General features: G+C 46.0%; 4 protein-coding genes across 6 annotated transcripts; 1 reads left to right on the forward strand and 3 right to left on the reverse strand.

Moving 5' to 3' along the window:
• Positions 1–8677: 8677 nt before the first annotated feature.
• On the reverse strand, positions 8678–11343 carry LOC129584880 (ADP-ribosylation factor 1). 2 transcript variants are annotated; one of them, XM_055477277.1, is made up of 5 exons: positions 11098–11343; positions 10821–11025; positions 10645–10755; positions 9859–9983; positions 8678–9272 (listed from the first exon to the last, which is right to left on the reverse strand). In XM_055477277.1, exons 2-5 carry the CDS (start codon positions 10966–10968, stop codon positions 9111–9113), a joined length of 546 nt encoding a protein of 181 aa, XP_055333252.1. In that variant the 5' UTR covers positions 10969–11025; positions 11098–11343; the 3' UTR covers positions 8678–9110. The 2 variants fall into 2 exon arrangements, with proteins under 2 accessions (XP_055333252.1, XP_055333251.1); XM_055477276.1 differs by having other exon boundaries at positions 10821–11343.
• A 660-nt stretch (positions 11344–12003) lies between these two features.
• On the reverse strand, positions 12004–13852 carry LOC129584878 (tetratricopeptide repeat protein 4-like). Its single transcript, XM_055477271.1, has 2 exons — positions 13146–13852; positions 12004–12732 (listed from the first exon to the last, which is right to left on the reverse strand). The coding sequence occupies exons 1-2, from the start codon at positions 13552–13554 to the stop codon at positions 12077–12079; spliced, it is 1065 nt and encodes a 354-aa protein (XP_055333246.1). The 5' UTR covers positions 13555–13852; the 3' UTR covers positions 12004–12076.
• A 132-nt stretch (positions 13853–13984) lies between these two features.
• On the forward strand, positions 13985–16725 carry LOC129584877 (26S proteasome non-ATPase regulatory subunit 11A-like). 2 transcript variants are annotated; one of them, XM_055477269.1, is made up of 11 exons: positions 13985–14108; positions 14249–14464; positions 14611–14712; positions 14877–15001; positions 15168–15239; positions 15356–15413; positions 15495–15606; positions 15664–15891; positions 15958–16081; positions 16146–16271; positions 16333–16725. In XM_055477269.1, the coding sequence occupies exons 2-11, from the start codon at positions 14353–14355 to the stop codon at positions 16561–16563; spliced, it is 1290 nt and encodes a 429-aa protein (XP_055333244.1). In that variant the 5' UTR covers positions 13985–14108; positions 14249–14352; the 3' UTR covers positions 16564–16725. The 2 variants fall into 2 exon arrangements, with proteins under 2 accessions (XP_055333244.1, XP_055333245.1); XM_055477270.1 differs by having other exon boundaries at positions 13990–14112.
• LOC129584881 (cytochrome c oxidase subunit 5A, mitochondrial-like) lies at positions 16715–18277 on the reverse strand. The gene is made up of 3 exons (XM_055477278.1): positions 17992–18277; positions 17651–17917; positions 16715–17112 (listed from the first exon to the last, which is right to left on the reverse strand). Exons 1-3 carry the CDS (start codon positions 18128–18130, stop codon positions 17009–17011), a joined length of 510 nt encoding a protein of 169 aa, XP_055333253.1. The 5' UTR covers positions 18131–18277; the 3' UTR covers positions 16715–17008.
• Between the last annotated feature and the right edge of the window lie 152 nt (positions 18278–18429).

Genomic DNA, 18429 nt, shown 5'->3' on the forward strand with positions numbered 1-18429 from the left:
ACGATGACGACGGAAACGGTAAACCTCCACCACCGTCGAGCTCGGCACCTTAACAGCAGGCCGAACCGGAGATACCGGCTAAACAACCCGAAGAGAAGGATAGCGGCGACAAGGCCGACGATTCCAAAAGTAACGAAGATGACGGCGGAGTATACGTCCCTCGTCAGTACGGTAAACGAGTACCACTGACGCCCGACTCCGACCATCAGCCACTTCGTTCGGACTTTCATGAAGACATGATAGAAGTCCTACCAGACGACATTCCTCCATTGGTCAACGTTAGGCTGAAGTACACCGGCATCAAATCGGCTTCGAAACCCAAGCCGAGCGTCTCAGAATACGACGCGGGATGGATGTATACATTCGCCGCGCTGAAGGCCTTGGCTACACGTGGACCAAAGTTCGCCACACCAAGGATCGCCTTCAAACTCCTCCAACACTGGAAGGTAGATGAGTCGGGCGACTGGCGACAACTTAGCCAGAACAATGTACGACATTACTGCGACCTAGGCTACCATGCCGGGAAGTTGATACGTACATACACCAGCGGAAAACGGATGTACTACGAGTTCCCACCGGCTAAGAAAGATCCGGCCCCTTCAACATATGAAGGATAGATACACGCCATTGAAGCGTGCATGGAAATGTCCTGGCACCCCGACGGACTTACCCGCGGAGAAATACTTCACCAACTAATAGCGCGGTTTGAGTTCCAGTGGACATCAGCGGAACCGCAGTTGGTCGACCCTAAATACAAGGCCAAACCAGACGCAGTTGCCGGACGGAAAAAGTACTCCCTGGATGACGAACTAGAATTCGTCATATCGAAGGCACTCCACCAACAACGATTTGCCACGAATACCGACAAAACCCAAGGCGGTCAACGGTTTATCGCCTTAAACCCCTCAACCCACCGCTATGGACATTTACCGAAGGAACGACCCATCTCGGCACAATCGACCGAGTTGGCCGATTCGCATCAAGCAAGTCGGCTCGCGTCGCCAGAAGTACCTACACGGGAATGAGGAAACGCGGAAAGCGTTGGGAGAGAGGCATAACCGACCTCCTTCCATTGACACCACATAAGCGTCATCGACCAACAGAAGTCGACTTACCTCATTAGACGACCACAAAGGCGTCTTGGACCAGTTCGAGAACCGACCTGGCCCGACCGTAGTAATCATAGGGTGTAAATTATAGGATGCAACCGAGAAACGGTTTGCTGACTTTTGTTTTGACAGACTCGTACGGAAGAGCCCCGAACGGAAGCCTTCACGGTGGACTGCCAACAGTGCATGGACAACGCGACGAGGGACAACAACAGAATGCCCTGCGCGCTGTGTATCGTATCCTTCACGAATGAACGAATTTCCGGCACCGGAGCGCAACACCGAGCTCAAGCAGCGGCACTCTACCTAAACGTCGTCGCCGGCAACTTAAGCGCATACCGGTACCTAGCCGGCAGAGAATATTTGATTAACCAACTGGAATCATACGAACAGGACAACCTGGCCACAATCCAGCGACAACGAGCTCGCGACCCGAGATGGGAAGAAACTCGACCACCAGTCTTAACAAATAGGCTGTTCGAGTACCGCCAGATGCTGGACTTACAGCGTCAACTTGAGGACCAAAAGAAGATAAAGGAGGTCGATAGGAAGATCGCCACAATGCGAGTCCATCCACCACCGACCGACTACGAACCGGAAATAAAGATTCGGGTACAGACACCCACACAGGGTCTCCCGACAGCCGGAGAATTGACACCCACAATACGCGATGTTTTCGTCGGAGATCCGAACCGACCGATGACCGGCGCATCTATAACGATGATGATGAATATGCCGGACGGAACTCAACAGCCAGTTACTTTTACACCGGCAACTCAGGAACAGTTGATGGCAATCCCACACAGGGCAACGCCAGTGGTCACACAGGCCCGTCCAACTGTTTCTCAGCAAATTCCTCAATCCGGAATCCCTGGAAATCGCGCTCAACAGCAGCGCCGGCCGAGCAAAAACCTTGCGGGACACGACCTCCGACATTGGATCGGCCCAGTTGATCTTCGAGACAGAATCGAAGCGCAACGAGCCGTCATCCGAGAGGCTGGAAAGGAGCCAACCAGAGCTCCACCAGGAAAACGAACCGGATCTGGAGAAACAGGAATCGGACTTACGGTCGACTTAACAAATAAGTCGAAACGTAATGTCATTCCACTTGAACAGCGGCCGGAAGCTCAACAAGCAGAACCATCGGCCGAAGCCCAAGCTGAACTGGCAGCTCAACAGGAGCAAATGGACGTCGATGTGGCCGATCAGATGGCACAACTACCACAAGTGGAAGTGCCGATCCGAGAAGACCTCGTTATGACCGAGCTCGACAACAAGGAATCGAGGTCGTCATGCCACACCCCACCGAACGGACGAACCATATCATGGATGTCATGAATTACGAGGAACGGTACCGACCACAAGTTTGGCGGATGGTAGAAAACCTACGCCAATTCCTCGTCCGATCTGGATACCAGACGCTGTTTGAGCAGCATCAATGGCGACCCGACTTCAACATGAACGCGCACACAGCGCCGAATGTTGAACACCCGTACACCAGATCGAATGCGTTGCCGTCGATGACCGACCCGGTCTTGTTGAATGTACCATTGTACAGCCCGGACGGAACACGTGCGAGCCAACTAGGAGCTCGGGAATACTCCCATGACGAGTTGGAGAGTGTTGCCCAGTTCGTCATCACGGACGCACACCCAGCCTTTGTAATCACCGCGGCTCGGGCAGCACTGGACTTAACCCAGTATCTTCCGGAAGGAGAAGTCGATACGGCCCAGGACGGAGTCACGGCATTCCTGCGATTCATCTTCGCAGCTCGACTCGGCAATTACTACTGCCATTACACATTATACGGACTGTACCAGAACGAAATGATACCAGCGGCTGTGGAAACCCTCGTAGCCCAACTTGGCACACCGATGAGAAGTGTTATCCTAGCTGTCTGGATGCGCGACTTGCTGTACACCCACGAACGGTACGCAATAAAGTATGCCTTTCGTGAGGATCACGTATATCCCAGCGACGATGCAACTCGATTCATCAGCTGGTACCGCGAAAAGAAGACTTTGCCCAGTGGATTTAACTCGTCGCCCTACGAACCTTGGATGTCGGACGACATAGCACCCGGCGCACGACCGTACGCGCTGCGACTCCGCAAACAGGCGGCCAAGGAATCGAGAAAGGGCAGAGCGGAGCGCCCAGGCCAGGAAACAGATGAGACCAACGAGATGTCTCAACGGAGCGGCCCGGCGACTTGTAAACCTAGGAACCCGAACATACGGCCACATAACCGACCTGGCCCGGACGACGATGAAGAAGAAGATTACTTCGGCGGCGATAAACCCGTCGAAATCCCACTCAGTTAAGGTCGAGTTCCCACACTGGAACTCGATCCCCCATTGGAATAACTTCAAGGACTCATTGCCGAGAAACGGCACGGTCGAGAACCGACCTTCCGACTGAGAAACAGTCTAGCTGAGAAACAGCGCCGTCGAGAACCGACTTCGGAATGGACACTTTTCTTCAGTTCTTTTCACGGAAACCGAACAACCATGTACGCGGCGGACGTCAACGACGACTTTGCCAGAAAGCCGACTACACAAGTCGGCCGGATTCTTTGGTCGGACCCGGAAACGCGTGGTTAGACCCGGGTATTTCGGTTCTCTCACCGTACCGGTACGTCCCCCAAGGAATCCCCTGGAACGAACTGGGCAACCGACCCCAGTTCCCCAGCATGGCAAGAACAGATCGTAACCACATCTGCTAACATAGCAGATCGTCAACCACGTTCTGCGACCATCGGAGCCAACAGAAGCCCCAATCCGCGTTACATGGAGATTACTCCGGCCAACCGACTCCGGAGAAAACGAGAGGATTATACGCACATGGCGCGGAACACGCGTCGCGCGCGTTCCACGCCATGTTTGCCAAGCACCCGTGGCCAACTTTGGAACCGGGTAGCCGAGCAGCCTTCACCATTGTAAACGACGGAAATCCCTCGGCCGAGTCGCCAACAGCGCAAGAAAACTCGGACTACGTGTACTTGAGCCGACCACAAAGGCCGACCTTGTACTTTCCTTATAACTTGGAGACATTGCGGACATAGTTGCATTAGCCGACCACACAGGTCGGCTGTGCAAGCCGACTGCACAAGTTGGCTTTGGAAATGATAGCCAGATCGACTAGAAGTCGACATTATGGCCGACCACATAGGTCGACCATAGCGGCCAACAGAAGTCGACTACGGAGAATGCATGGAAGCTGGCAGTAACCTCGTGGCAATCCAACCGGATTCTCCGTTTGAATCCAGACCTACAGGCTCTGTACCTGGAGATCAACCGCAGTCTCCCCCGGGCGACATTGGGCAAACCAGCCGATTTACCGGTGACCACGACTACGCGCGTCTCCGAACGTGCTGTCATTCCCTGAAGAGGAACAGCGACGGTGATTTGGATACTGGTGTACCAACGACTCCGCCGCGACCTGCTTCCCCATGTCTTCAATGGAACATCCTAGGCAGACCGCGTTAGAATACGCGACCTGCACCTTCCTAACGAACCCCGCTGACAAGAACCATGCAGCCGCAACAAAAGTGGCAGCATGGCCTTTGTCAGCGGCAAAGAAAATTTCCCCGTGGACATGAGTTGCCTACCCCCAACAGAAGCGGCTAGGCGTCACAGATTCGCGATAAAACAAAATGGAAGAATCGGATCTGACGACCTCAGGGACTTGCATGTGCATGAAGTTTAAACCAAAGAGCTCGACTTCACAACCGGGGCCACAAAGACCCTTGGTGTTGTAAGTCAGCACAATTGCATGATGAAGCGCCAGTCACCCGGCCAACAGATGCCAAGAAAACTCCTACCTCGTAAGATTCGGCGGCCCAGAAGCAAGTCATTCGGATTGACCGACCTCAACAGTAGCTCGGATCCGACCCAGAGTTCATGTCAGAGATTACAGAAGGAACGGAGTTGTGCTGCTGAACATCCCTCTGCCAGTCCGAACTGACCGAAGGATGTCCTGACACCAGACCCGGCCAACTGTAGCCGAACGCACAGAACTCCCAAATGAAGGAACCACCAGATGGAGGTCGGAAGTGGACGACAACAAGGAAAATCCACCAGAAGTACGAAATCGACCTCCCAGTGGAAGAATTAAAGTTTATCCGACCTTAAGGAAGTCGGAAAATAGCCGACCTCCGAACCTGGATAGGATCCGACCTCAAGCCGAGGTCGGAAGTGATCGCACAGAAGTCGGAAGGACACGACAACAAGTCGGCAAAGGCATTTGGAAGTCGAGAACCGACCTCCTAACGGAAAAATCCGACCTTCGGACGGATGAGCACACAGTTCATCCGACCTCCGAAGTCGACCATAACCGACCACATGTCGGAAGTCGGCAACTCTAGTCAACATGACGGAAGAAGAACGACATCTGCCTGCGGTGGACGAATTCGACTTGAAGGAACTTGTTTAGCCCCACATGGGCATGTTATTGCAGGTTAACCCTAGTCGACCACCGACGGATAGGATGACCGACCTCGACAGAAGGTCGGATAACAACGGAACATATTGGATGGAAGTCGACTCGACACTTCCGCCGAAGAAACCTATGATTTCCGATCGGACCTTCGAGCCAGTTCGACTCGGATTATTCTAAACCAGGCTCGTGGTAGCAGATTGAACGGTTGTAACCGACCACTTTTGAACGGAACTGCTGTACATGACGACCACACAGGCCGCATGACTTACATACAGCTTTTTCCGACCTGGACTTTAAGAATTCGGAACATAGCCGAATTTCCCAGCCGCCACCGGTCGACTTACCGGTAGGCCGACCTTGGTCAAACCGACCTCGGCCCTATTCCCCATTCAGAGAGGATGCCTCGGCATTTGCACCCGCAACAGTGCCTCTCTATCCCGAACGGACGGATACGAGTCGGAAGTAAGTGTTTAACCGTGCTTATCCGACCTCGGTGAATGTAACCGGTTACGACGGGTAACCCGGGAACCGATGCCCCGGACCCAACTTACCGGATGAAAGTGGACAGGAGACCCCGTGGAGACTCAACTGCCCCGTGGACGTCATCCTAGTCGGAATAGGACCCCCGGACAGATTTTGCATTTTTTTAGCATTTCTCCTAACAAACGGAATTGTATTTTTCTAGTTCGATCTCTTTAACAGATCTGTTTTGTAACCCCTTTTGCTCACTGGAATTGTGATTAAACTTTATTTCATACTTTCTTTCGCGCTGCATACAACTTTCATTACATTTTTCTTTCACATTGTTCTCCGCTGCCAACAGAAGCAAGAAGCCAGCCAACAGAAGCATCACCGGTCCAACGAAACGCCCGAGCGGCTTCCGGATTTTCGGCCGTGAGTGGTTTCCCACTCATGGGTCTGGAAGTAAAGAACGGACGGTCGACCAGACACCGGACTCCCACTGCCAGAGGACGCGTACCAGCGACCCCACATTGGGTCCGACTGGAGAGTTGTGCGGTACTGGTGCGGTACCGAGTCGGAGCATCCTTCGCAGGAGCTCGGATTCCCGCCCAGAGGCATGTCAGAGGCACATGACTGCGCCTGGTGCATACGGCCCACCATGGACGTATTTGCACTCATGCTTGCCATATCGCCTCTCTCGCTGTACGTACGTGTGTGGCTGCACTGCACTCATATCCGCTGGAGCGGATATACGCGGCGCACACACTGAGCATACTTGCTCTCTCGTCCCTCTCTCGCAGTATGACTCGCGTTCCAGTCGCATCATCACACAGCTGATGGCACACAGCACGTGCTTGCCGCCAGTTGCTTTTTCACGCCTTGGCGAACGCTCAAGAGCTCTTCTAGCATTCACTTGCTTGCTTAGCCATCAGTGCTTTGTTTTGCTTTCCTGCTATTACGCAGCATTGTTCCCTTTATTTGTCAATAAAGCACACTCGTGATCTCCTCGCGCTTGCCTGTTACATTACATTTCTTACGCTCATAAATTTTTTGAATACAGAAGATTCGTACGTTTCTTTAAATAAAAATTTTCGAAACTAATGTACGCCACGACAATACGTACGGATGTAGATCCCGTAAACTGGTTATATGAATACTGATTATCTGTGCCAGTACTTCGGCCCTGTCCTTTGAGGCGAAGGATCTCGGCTTCTACTTCACCAATTTTGTTGCTTTAAAGTACATCAAAATTCTCTAGGTGTAGCGGTGGATCCAAGAATGTTGACTTTTTGCCAAAATCATTTGTCTGGGTCCAGTGGTCAATCATAAGCTTGTTACCATGGACGCGATAAGAAATACACACTGTTCTAACACAACTTGACCCAGAAAAGTAGAAATATCTGAGCTGCTACTTAACAATAAGTACGAGTACAATACAAAGTAAAAAATTAATGTAACTTAACACGTTAGTCATAATCACGTCAGACATCCTTGCAAGTTATGTACTGTATGTACAAGTAAACAGTCAAATCAAAATGCAATACACAAATTAATAGAAAAGACACGCAAACTACAACATAAAAATTTCGTTCAGTTTGTCCAGCCCTTCCATCGAGCCTAGCACTGACGCCGCATTTTCCCGTTGAAAGTAAACAGTCCGTGTTTCCGGTTCGATTAACTTATGTAAAGTGTATCATTCATTCATTCATTCATTCATGTATCAGGAGCAGACAACCCGTTTAACAGGACTTCAATGTCTGGTCGGTAAAAATGCAGCAAAAAATTACAGAAGAGATTATTTAGACAGATCAACAGTTTTCAGAGCAAACTTGAAAAAGCTAACACCGCTAACACTGAGTGTCTGTGAATTAACTTTTTGAATCCGCTCAAAAACGTTCTTTAACCGCATGGCCAGCGTGCTTTCTCCGATTTTCTGTTTCGCTCTGGCTTGGATTCGTTTCGGCTTCCGGAGATTGTACTGCGGTGACAAATCCTTGAAGTCGATCAGTTCACCCAGGTAGGGCGGAAGTTTATACACTTCATGGTTGTAGATCTTATACAACCAAACGGCTTCCGACTGCTTCCAACGGTCAAATACCGGCAGGATGCGCAATCGCTGATACAGCTCGGGGGTTACCCGCTCCTTGTAGTCAGTAATGGCCTGCAGTGCTTTCCGTTGGGCTCTGGTCAGCTTGTCGCGTAGAGTCGAAAATGCTGGTGACCACGTATCCGACCCGTAGTCGAAATGTGGCTGCACACAGGCATGGTAAAGACTCCTGCGCTGTGACATGTCCAGGCCTTGTTTCGCTGCGTTTATCATTGCAATGCCGTAGTTAATTTTCCGCAGTACATGGCTAAACTGTTCTTCCCACTTCAAATTTTGATCGATGTAAATACCGAGGTATTTTACGCATGTTTGCGCTTCCAGCTGGTGACCGTTCATCTGCACTGTAGGCGCAGGCTGATTTTTCCTTGATAGTGGACAAATGTAAATAATATAGATATTACTAAACATACGTACGGGTTTATTAATATTGTATGACAGTCTGTAAGCGACCGCAAATCAACACACCCTTGGAGCTACTTATTTTTTAATAGTCATCGGCCAATATTCATCCGTGCTGGGCTTGTATTAATTAAACAAGACGTGCGGATCACAAAGTCGTAAACCGGCCAGATCGTTTTTCAATTATCATCCCAAAAAGCGTTAAAAAGAATCAAGGGCTCATGCATAAAAAAGGTTAACTAAAAAGCGGGTGAATGTTGCGAAATGAAAGCAAGTATACAAACAGTCAAGTGTTATACAGGGGGAAACGATCCAACGGAAACCAAAAAACACACAGCATGGCTTTTATTACTGCACTATTTTTACGTTAAATGGCGACGTTCGTCATCAAATAAATAGATATTTTGCAGAAAAAGAGGAAATCGCAAAAAAGAAGATTGTGATTACGGTGATTGTTCTCTTCCCCACGGTTTGCCACAATGGATGGGTCTCAAATACAATTAGCATGAAGACTGGAGCCGAATAACAAAAAACATCTTTGTCCACAAACAACAGTACAATGGGCTGATCCGCGCTGACTGGAGTCACATTTCCGCTCATTTTTGGTTCTTCAGCTGATTAGAAAGCCAATCCAATCCCTCATACAAGCCGTCACCGCTCGTGGCACATGTGGCTTGGATGAACCAATTGCGGTTTCGCAGGGAATGCAGTCCAAGTTTGTCGGTAATTTCTGCTGCGTTCATTGCATTCGGCAAATCCTAAACACCATACATCGTATAAGCAGTGTTAAAACGCAGCCTACTGTCAAAACATTCTATCAGTTTACCGAAATACAAAACTGAGTCGTCCAACCGTTTACATATGCATATGGCATACTTCTATGCATATAGACATTCGTTCAGTGAGTCAGAACAAACGTTTACTGGTATCTCAGGGGCTAATGCAGAGTTCTTCAGCGGAATATTTTACAATATCCCTAAACAGAACCTTGAGGACTGTAAGCATCATCGATACCACCCAACAGTCGTACTCAACAAATAAAGTAAAATGAATATTCTGCAAGGAAAGTCAGAAAAGGTATTTCCATAAAAAAAACACAGTATTTAAAAAACTAACATACATACAAACAGGAAGACTCGGCCCGATTACGTACAACAGCTGAATTTCAGGCTGAGAAGCCTCCAAACCAGACAATTAAATTACAAAAACGTTTACTTAAATCTTTAGCTACCTCGAGTAAAGCCAGGAAATCACCGATTAATGGCTATTAGTCTTTCAAAAACGTTTGCATATCTCCAAATCGTTATACATGGTCGCCGCTATCAGCTTGAAATGCCAATGTACCTGTTTATTGGCAAAAATAAGCAGAACAGCATCGCGTAATTCATCCTCAGCTAACATCCGCATCAATTCTTCCCGAGCTTCACCGACGCGCTCACGATCATTACTATCCACCACAAAAATCAAACCTGCAAAGTCCGTTTGTATGTTAGTCAAATGCAAAGAAGTGGCATCCTACAGCACAAGCAACCAATGCCATGTACAAATGACAACGAAAGATGTCGTCATCTAAAAAATTTTCAAAAAGCCCAAGCAAAACGCAAAGAACAGAAAGCTATTTAATAAATCAAATACATGGCATCTCAGGACAAACGAAGGTCTTCAGCGAAATATCTTGCGATATTCCTAAACAGAACCTTGAGGACTAAACATCACGGATACCGTAAGAAAGTAGGGCAAATTAACGAAACACTTACACTTAGCTATACGCCTGCGCCTGCAATACGTACTCATTGTCAGTGCTATTCACTTCAAATTTTTTCAGAATGGTGGACAAGTGGTGAACAACTTCTATAATAATTATGGTAATAACATTATACTGTACAAAGCAATAAAATTTAACAAAAACTTATTTCAGAGAAAACACAAAACACTTGATATTTTTACTGAAACACTGCAAGACGCAAGCCTGTCTGCAACATGTTTCGTCATTCTAACTGAAAAACTGACTGTGATTCGAGGAACCCAGCGACCTCATCACTGACAATCGCAGGGTCCACTCTCCGATTTCGAATGCCAGCTCGAGAGCTTGACACCAAGACTAGAAGCGCTGATTTTACAGTGACGTACCTTGAGTATTCTGGAAGTAGTGGCGCCATAGCGGTCGAATCTTGTCCTGACCACCCACGTCCCACACCGTGAAACTGATGTTCTTGTACTCCACCGTTTCCACGTTGAAACCTCAATCACACACGCACACACTACAGCCTTTATCTACGCGGATAAATCAGATGGTTCCCACTTACCAATGGTTGGAATGGTTGTGACAATCTCACCGAGCTTCAGCTTATACAGAATGGTGGTTTTACCCGCAGCATCCAATCCGACCATCAGAATCCGCATCTCCTTCTTACCAAATAAACCCTGGAATAACTTCTGAAACATATTCCCCATTCTGGCTGGATGGTGAGGGAAATCAGTTGAAATAAAACACGCAGTAACGTTGGCGTTCTGCGGGGAGGAAAAACAAACACCTGTGAGTACGTGGAATCGGAATATTTAAACAATCCTGAGACAAACTACACTGATAAATTGCGGTAGGCGATACGATCAAGCTGTGGCACTGATACGCCGTCGCTCTCCAGCTAGGCAACAATTCCTCGGTATCCACTATCCACACCACAAGCCTGGCTGATGACTGATTGATGGTTCTTCTGGAATATTCACAAACCGACCGAAGAGATGGGGAAGAACAGAGAAAATGCCAAGGGAATTTTTTTGCGGAATCTGAGAGAGAGAGCCAACCTGAAAATGGGTTAACGATGATATGGCAATGCCGTTTAGCACACTGTGAAGGGCGCTTGTCACCCTGTAGCAGTCTATGCGCGGTTCATATGCACTTACAGGGAACGTTGTTGATCGCGTCTGTCGATGTGCACCTGCCTACTCTGTATCCACGTGTACGTATGCTGGGTGAGTCATGGCGGAAGCGTATCGCCCCCTTTTTGTTCAAACGCCGACAAACGCCGCCTTTCTTATTTCCATTTTTTCGATATTTCTTAGGTTAGATTTGGATTTTGTTACAACAAACTTCTCAAAATACATAAATCTAGCCGCTATCTGGCTCGAAATGCTTCTTCCGTCTTTCGATTGAGCAACCAAACACCATTAATTTTGGCTTTCCCCAAAATAAATTACTGTACATTCCCAGTCAGCACGGCCCATGGCCATGGGTAGCAATTTCTTAAAGTACTTACTTGAATTAGTAATACTGTAATACTTTTAGTGTTAAAAATTCGACTGAAAATTTAAAGTAATTATTCATAACTCTAATTCCTAACTGTTTAGTTAAACTTTTATCATTACACTTTGTGCGTTCCAATCACACGCACCGTTCAGCAGCCAATTAAAATTTAAAAGTAGGTACTGACGTAGTGCGTACTATACCGTCTATACGAGTGTCAAGTTTTAGAATTTAATATTCACGGAGTTACATTGCCTATACAATCTGGAACCTGAGTTATACAATGATATCACGGCAATCCGACTGAAACAACTTCAATTACTCTTTACGAAGCTTAATTATTCTATCAAACTTTTTCAAATACCGCTGAGCAAAACCATTCTCCACACTCAAAACAAACAAAACCGGCATCGCGTGCTCCACTACAAATTCCTTATGCCGCAGCACCTCCCGGACTTCCACACCGTTATCAATCTGATAGACACACATTTGTTTATCATCACAGAAGAAACACCGAGCCTGTTGGCTATCATATTCACGTGCCGTATCCCATTCGGGTGGATTATCATCCAGGACCATCCGCAAAATCTCACCCCCTGTGCTCGTCTCGTCAACTTGCTCCAGAAAGTCCTGCTGATTGACTTCCGGAAACAGCAGCCGTATGGGCCACGCCAAGGCGCCATCGGGCAATAACGTAACCGACTGTCCCGACGGTGTCTTGGCTACTTGGTCGCCTTCGAACGGATTAGGCGGATGTAGACGAATGTTGCGGTCGGTAATGGCTTTCAAGAGATTGGCGTTTTGCTTGCCTTGTTTCTTCTGCTGCCGCTGTTTGAGCAGCTGCTTTTTCTCATCTCTCTGGACTGTTTTTCGCAGATTAATCAGGGACTCATTCGTCGGGTCCAAAAGTAAGCCGCGATCAAGCCACTGGAGAGATTCGGAAAATTTACCGATGGCATGCAGAGCTTGCGCTCCTGCAACACGTAAAGAAAATTTCAATGTAACTCTTTGCTAATATTTTAGCGCTACTCACTGCCTGGCGTACATAATTAAGCAATCACAAAATTCATCTGTATTTCTACGAAATAAATAATAATACTGGAAGAAAGTACAGGTAACTTAAAATTATTAATAACAGTTTCAACATTTGTGCAGCCTTTCAATAATCACCTGATAAACACCGGAAGTGCATAAAGTTTCCGAAAAATTTGAAACCACACACACACTGACACACTGGTGGTATCAAGTACAGTATGTATCAACTTTTTATCCTTAAAAGTTAAAACACAAACAATATCACTTTTTACTTGTGTAGTTCTAAGTTATGTTCCCAGTTTCTCAGCTAATCGATGAAAATTTAATCATCGATCAGGCGCAGTCTCCGTACCTTTCAGTACAGCTTTGACATAAGCGGGATCGAGCAGCAAAGCCGCTTCGCAGTCCGAGATGCACCTCCGATAATTTTTCATTTGATAATGAGTAGCTGCGCGGTTAAAAAGCAGCACAGGTTTCAAATCCGTCTTTGTTATCTTCATCTCCAGCGCTTTCGTGTAACAAGCCAAGGCATCAGGGAATTTCTTTCTCTTGAAGTTGACATTTCCATCTTCTTTATAATTTTCAGCGCACTCATCCGGATCATCCTCGGAGTATTTGAGACTTTGTAGGGCTTCCACGAGCTCCGGCAGTTGGCCTTCGGGAACCTGCGTCATGAATGCAGGAATTTTCTCCATGTCCTCCAGGAAAGTGGACGGAGATAATCCTTGTTTGTATGTATAAGGTTTCGGTTCTTCCTCCATGGCGAAAAGTTACTTCAAGGCTAAAGCTATGTTCAACACAAGAAACGGAAGCTTAATTCAACTCAAACGCGAAAAGGATTAGCTTTTACTTCCCGAAATAACTCGGAATCAAGCATGCAACAAACGCAAAGGCGATCACTAGCATTAAGATCTTATCAAATTCTTATGATTCTTATCCTAGGAATGGTACTCTAGTAGTACTTAAGTCTTAACTTCAAAAAACATGGAGAGTGAAACCATAAAAAGTTAAGCACAACAGTGTGTTACAACAACATTCGTCAAAGAAAAAATGAAAATGGAGCCAAAACTCTGGAAACCGGAAATGCGAAACCGGATAAGCATTACCGCCCAGGACCGAAGTTACTTGTAAGAAGTGACAAACGCTCTGATTCAGCGGTTTATGCTTTCCGTCGAAAAAATTCTTTTTACTTTATACTTTTCTCAGTTTTCTGGCTAATTTTCAAAGTGTGTTTGGTGTAGCGTTTTGTTGATTTTGTTCGGAGTTTGATCATTGATCCTTTTGGAAAACGTGGTGTTAAGGGAACGTTTCTGAGGCAGGTATTTTCTAACATCGGGCTAATGCGCTACGGCTGGCGGAACGAGTGCTTACCTTCAGAGTATTTGCTGATACACGGTTGCTCCCGAGAATTTGATTCGTATTTCTGACTTTAAAGTGAAAGCTTTTGGATTCTAGACTTGATTGTGAAGCGATAAGTATCGGAGCTTGCTTGGAAGTGAAAAGGCATCGCGTCTCTTCCCGTTGAAAATTCGGCGGAGATTTCAAAACCGGAGACAGTCATGGCAGTTACGAAGACAGCAGCGAGTACCGCGGCGGCAGCACAGTTGGAACGCGCTCAAACTCTTTCAAAGACCCAGCCTAAAGAGGCGTTTGACATTTTGAACGCCTTGGGTAAGTCTAAAAAACTATAAAACGTTAAGCTGTTCGTTGAAAAATTTAGCGGAAGTCGAAATGGTGTCGATCTGCAGGTTTCATCGTTTCAGGCTTTGTTTCCAACCTTTTCGATCCTTTTAGTATCGTGTCTGTTTGTTTTACAGTTCGCTTGGACGTTGATATGAAGGATGAGGAAAGCGTCAGAATAAAGGAGCAGAGCATCATCGAACTGGGAAAGTTGCTCTCCAGGGGAAAGCATGTTCTCGGTAATTTTTCGTTTTTGAGAAAAATTTGATTTGAGATTTAAATTTCTGTTCATATAATTCTAATTTTCGTCTAATCCAGTTTTAATTTGCTTAATTACTTTTTTTGTTGCCACCACTTTTTTGCTTGCGGTAATCTCCACGAAATTTCATGGTTGGCTTTGCAGAGCTTCAAGAATTAATCAAATTCAGCCGCCCCTTCCTCAACATGATCAGCAAGGCGAAAGCAGGAACATTGGTGCGTGCGCTGGTGGATTACTATTTGGATATGAATATGGATACTGTCTCCGAGGTGAGGTTTTCCTTCGGTTGATTTTTTGTCCTTTTTTCTGGAATTAATTACCTAAACAGTTATGACTTTCATTTGCGACTTTCAGTTGTAACTTTCAGTTGCACTGTGATGTGCGACCTATCGCCTTGCACATTTTGTTAGTTTTCAATGTTCGGATTTTTTTTAGATTGAATTATGCCGAGAATGCATTGAATGGGCAAAAAACGAGAAACGAACGTATCTGCGCCAGGCACTTGAGGTGAGTGCTTGTGGGATCCATCGTGTTTTCACTTTCTGGTGCACAGCACCTTTTTTTGCCATTCGAAATATTTTTTAATACTGTATAGAACATTTACAGCGGGTATTTTTTTACAGGCTCGATTGCTGAACTTATACTATGACAAAAGCCGATATCAAGAGGCGCTCCAACTGGGTAATTTTTCGTAATACTTAATTTCTGCCTCCAAAAGGACCATAGTTATCTTGATCCAGACTGATTTTAACTTCATTACAGCCAGTGTGTTGCTGAAGGAACTGAAGAAAGTCGATGACAAACAGCTGCTGGTCGATGTTCAGCTGATTGAAAGTAAAACGTTTTTCGCACTGGGAAACTTGCCTAAATCACGGTAAGCCAGTAAATACTACTTGCTATACTGATTTTTTTTATTTGAATGATTTTATAGTGCGGCTTTGGTTACCGCTCGCACTACCGCCAATGCCATTTATTGTCCACCCCGGATGCAAGGCCAGCTCGATCTCCAGTCCGGGATTATCCACGCCGCGGAGGATGTCGACTTTCGCACCGCGTATTCATATTTTTATGAGTCATTCGAAGGCTTCGACGGAATTGACGATAAGCGCGCAATTACGGCGCTGAAATATATGCTGCTTTCGAAGATCATGCTTAATTCGTACGTTTTATTCCCGCAGTAATTCTGGTTAATGTATTACTAGTATCGATTTATTTCTCTGTTTAGACCGGAAGATGTGAATATCATTGTTGACGGAAAGTTGGCCTTAAAGTACGTCGGGAAGGATGTGGAAGCTTTGAAAGCTGTTGCCAGAGCCAGCTCCGATCGGTCTTTATCTGATTTCCAGAAAGTTAGCTTTTAAGTTAAAATATTGCCGTTTGCGATATTGTTAATGTTCATCTGATCGTCGTTAGGCTTTGGAGACGTTCAAAGAACAACTGGTCGATGATCCTATTATTCGTTCCCACCTGGATAACTTATACCAGATGATGCTTGAGCAGAATCTTACGCGCATTATTGAACCGTATTCCCGTGTGCAGGTAAAAAATATTCACAATTGCAATGATATTTTTCATTAATCTTTGTATGATTGTATTGCAGATCGATCATATTTCAAAACTTATCAATTTGGACCAGCAAATTGTGGAGAAGAAGCTCTCGCAGATGATTCTGGATAAAGTCCTGCCGGGTATTTTGGATCAGGGACAAGGTGTGATCGTTTTGTATGAAGATAATCCCGTCGATAAAACATACGAAGCGGCCTTGGGAAGTGTCGGACACTTCAATAAAGCGCTCGATCAGCTCTTCCAGCGAGCAAAGAAATTGTCGTAATCTTTGATCTTCTCCGTTACAACTATGCAATTAAAGTTATGATCACGTTTTGTACCTTTACTAGGCAGCGGTACTCTGTCTGATACACTCTGTCTGATGCTACCATTGTTTACTGTTCTTAATGTGCTTAATTACAATTGATTAAACTGAATCGAAAGCTGAGCGGTTGTTTTTTCTCTTTCTTCCTCGCTTGTCGGTCTGGAAACCACAGTACAGTTAGCTGGAGGACCGAATGGCGATATGTACAAGTAACCCAAACATAAGCCTACGTAAATGCGGTAGAAGTATGCATACTAATAACTAACACAGACAAAGAACATTCAAGTAGACAAAAATTTACTAAGCTTCCGATGGCGTTGTTATTCAATTATTCTTTAAGAAAAGTCCACAGATAAAACGTTTAACACGTCAACTGATCGAAAAACTCTGGGTAATCGATAATTTATTAGTGGTGGCCGTGGGCTTTTGGTTTTGCACTGAAATCAATACCATGGACGTGCATTTCTTCAGGGTTTTGCAGGGCTAATTCAGGCTTGCCATAGTCCAATTCTACAAACGAAAACAGTCAGCTAACGCTGAATAATTTTCTCGCAACCAAAAAAACAACTACAAGTGTACAAGCATTTAATCAATCAATCAATTCAAGACTAGGTGAAATTTATCATACAAGAAAAAGTTTACACAAATACTGAGTTGCTCAAAGAGCGCAATTTCTTAAAAAAGTAATCAGGTCAAATTTGATGAAAATGCCAGAAAAATGAATAAGAACCGAAGAGAGAGAATAGAATAGAGAGTATGAAAGTTGATGAAAATGCCAGAAAAATTAATAAGAACCGAAGAGAGAGAATAGAAGTAGTAAAAAGAGAAGAGAACCGAGAAGTAATAAAAAGTAATGACGGTGAATAAACATTGGAAATCTGGGTAAATATAAACTCTATGCAGCAAATCTGCCAACAAACGTACGGGCAATTAAAGAACAGGATGCTAGAGACAGTCGATATAGGCAACAATCTTAAAAATTAAATCTCCTACACACAGTGAAGTCTTAAGCTTATTACTCAATAACTTTATAACTATCGTAAATTACCTTCGGGAGTGGAAATGCCCAGTTCGTTCAGAGTCGGTCGTATCTCCTGCATAAGATAGGGATAGATTTCTTTACAGTCGGCCGCCTTCTCCTTCAGTGCTTCCATAAACCTCACAGCAAGTGAATGATCATTGACGCGTCGGATGGCGTGCAGGGCCGCGATGATCGTCTCGGGCTCAGGAACTCCGTCGATACGATGCAGCTCCTGCAATCCCCGTCGCACATCCCATCCGTCAATGTCCTTTCTCTTGAAGAACTCCGTCATTCCTATCACACAAGACGGCATTAACCATTGCACATTGGTTGGGATGTCAGATGCATGGGAGCTGTTTGATACGCACGTCTGTCAAACTCCTCATCGGTCTCTTCGTGTCCTGAAGAATATCTCACACCTCCGAGACGTGATGCCAATGCAACGGGGCGCACGCGAACGGCCCGGCCGAGAATGGCCGCAGATGTCCGGAGTGCTGATGCGAACATTTCTTATGACAAATACAATACTTACTGTACACAGAGAAGTAAATAATACATCCAAATGTGGCAATTTCGACTTTAACACCAGATAAATTTTAGCCAAATATTTTCAGGCTTTCAGTCACTTTCTCTCAGTCTGAACTCTGAAATACCGTATGTTGCACCCAGTGCATGCGCCATGCAGCAACTTGTAGGTACTGCAGCACGGGTTCAGTACGTTCATTTCCACTCTGCCGATTCATGCGTGCCACAGATGCGGATCTGCGCCGGAATGGCAACCGCCGCAGACGTTGTTTCGCACCTCA

The sequence above is a fragment of the Paramacrobiotus metropolitanus genome, unplaced genomic scaffold, assembly GCF_019649055.1.
Source record: "Paramacrobiotus metropolitanus isolate TYO unplaced genomic scaffold, Prichtersi_v1.0 Parri_scaffold0000015, whole genome shotgun sequence".
NCBI classification, from domain to species: Eukaryota; Metazoa; Tardigrada; class Eutardigrada; order Parachela; family Macrobiotidae; genus Paramacrobiotus; species Paramacrobiotus metropolitanus.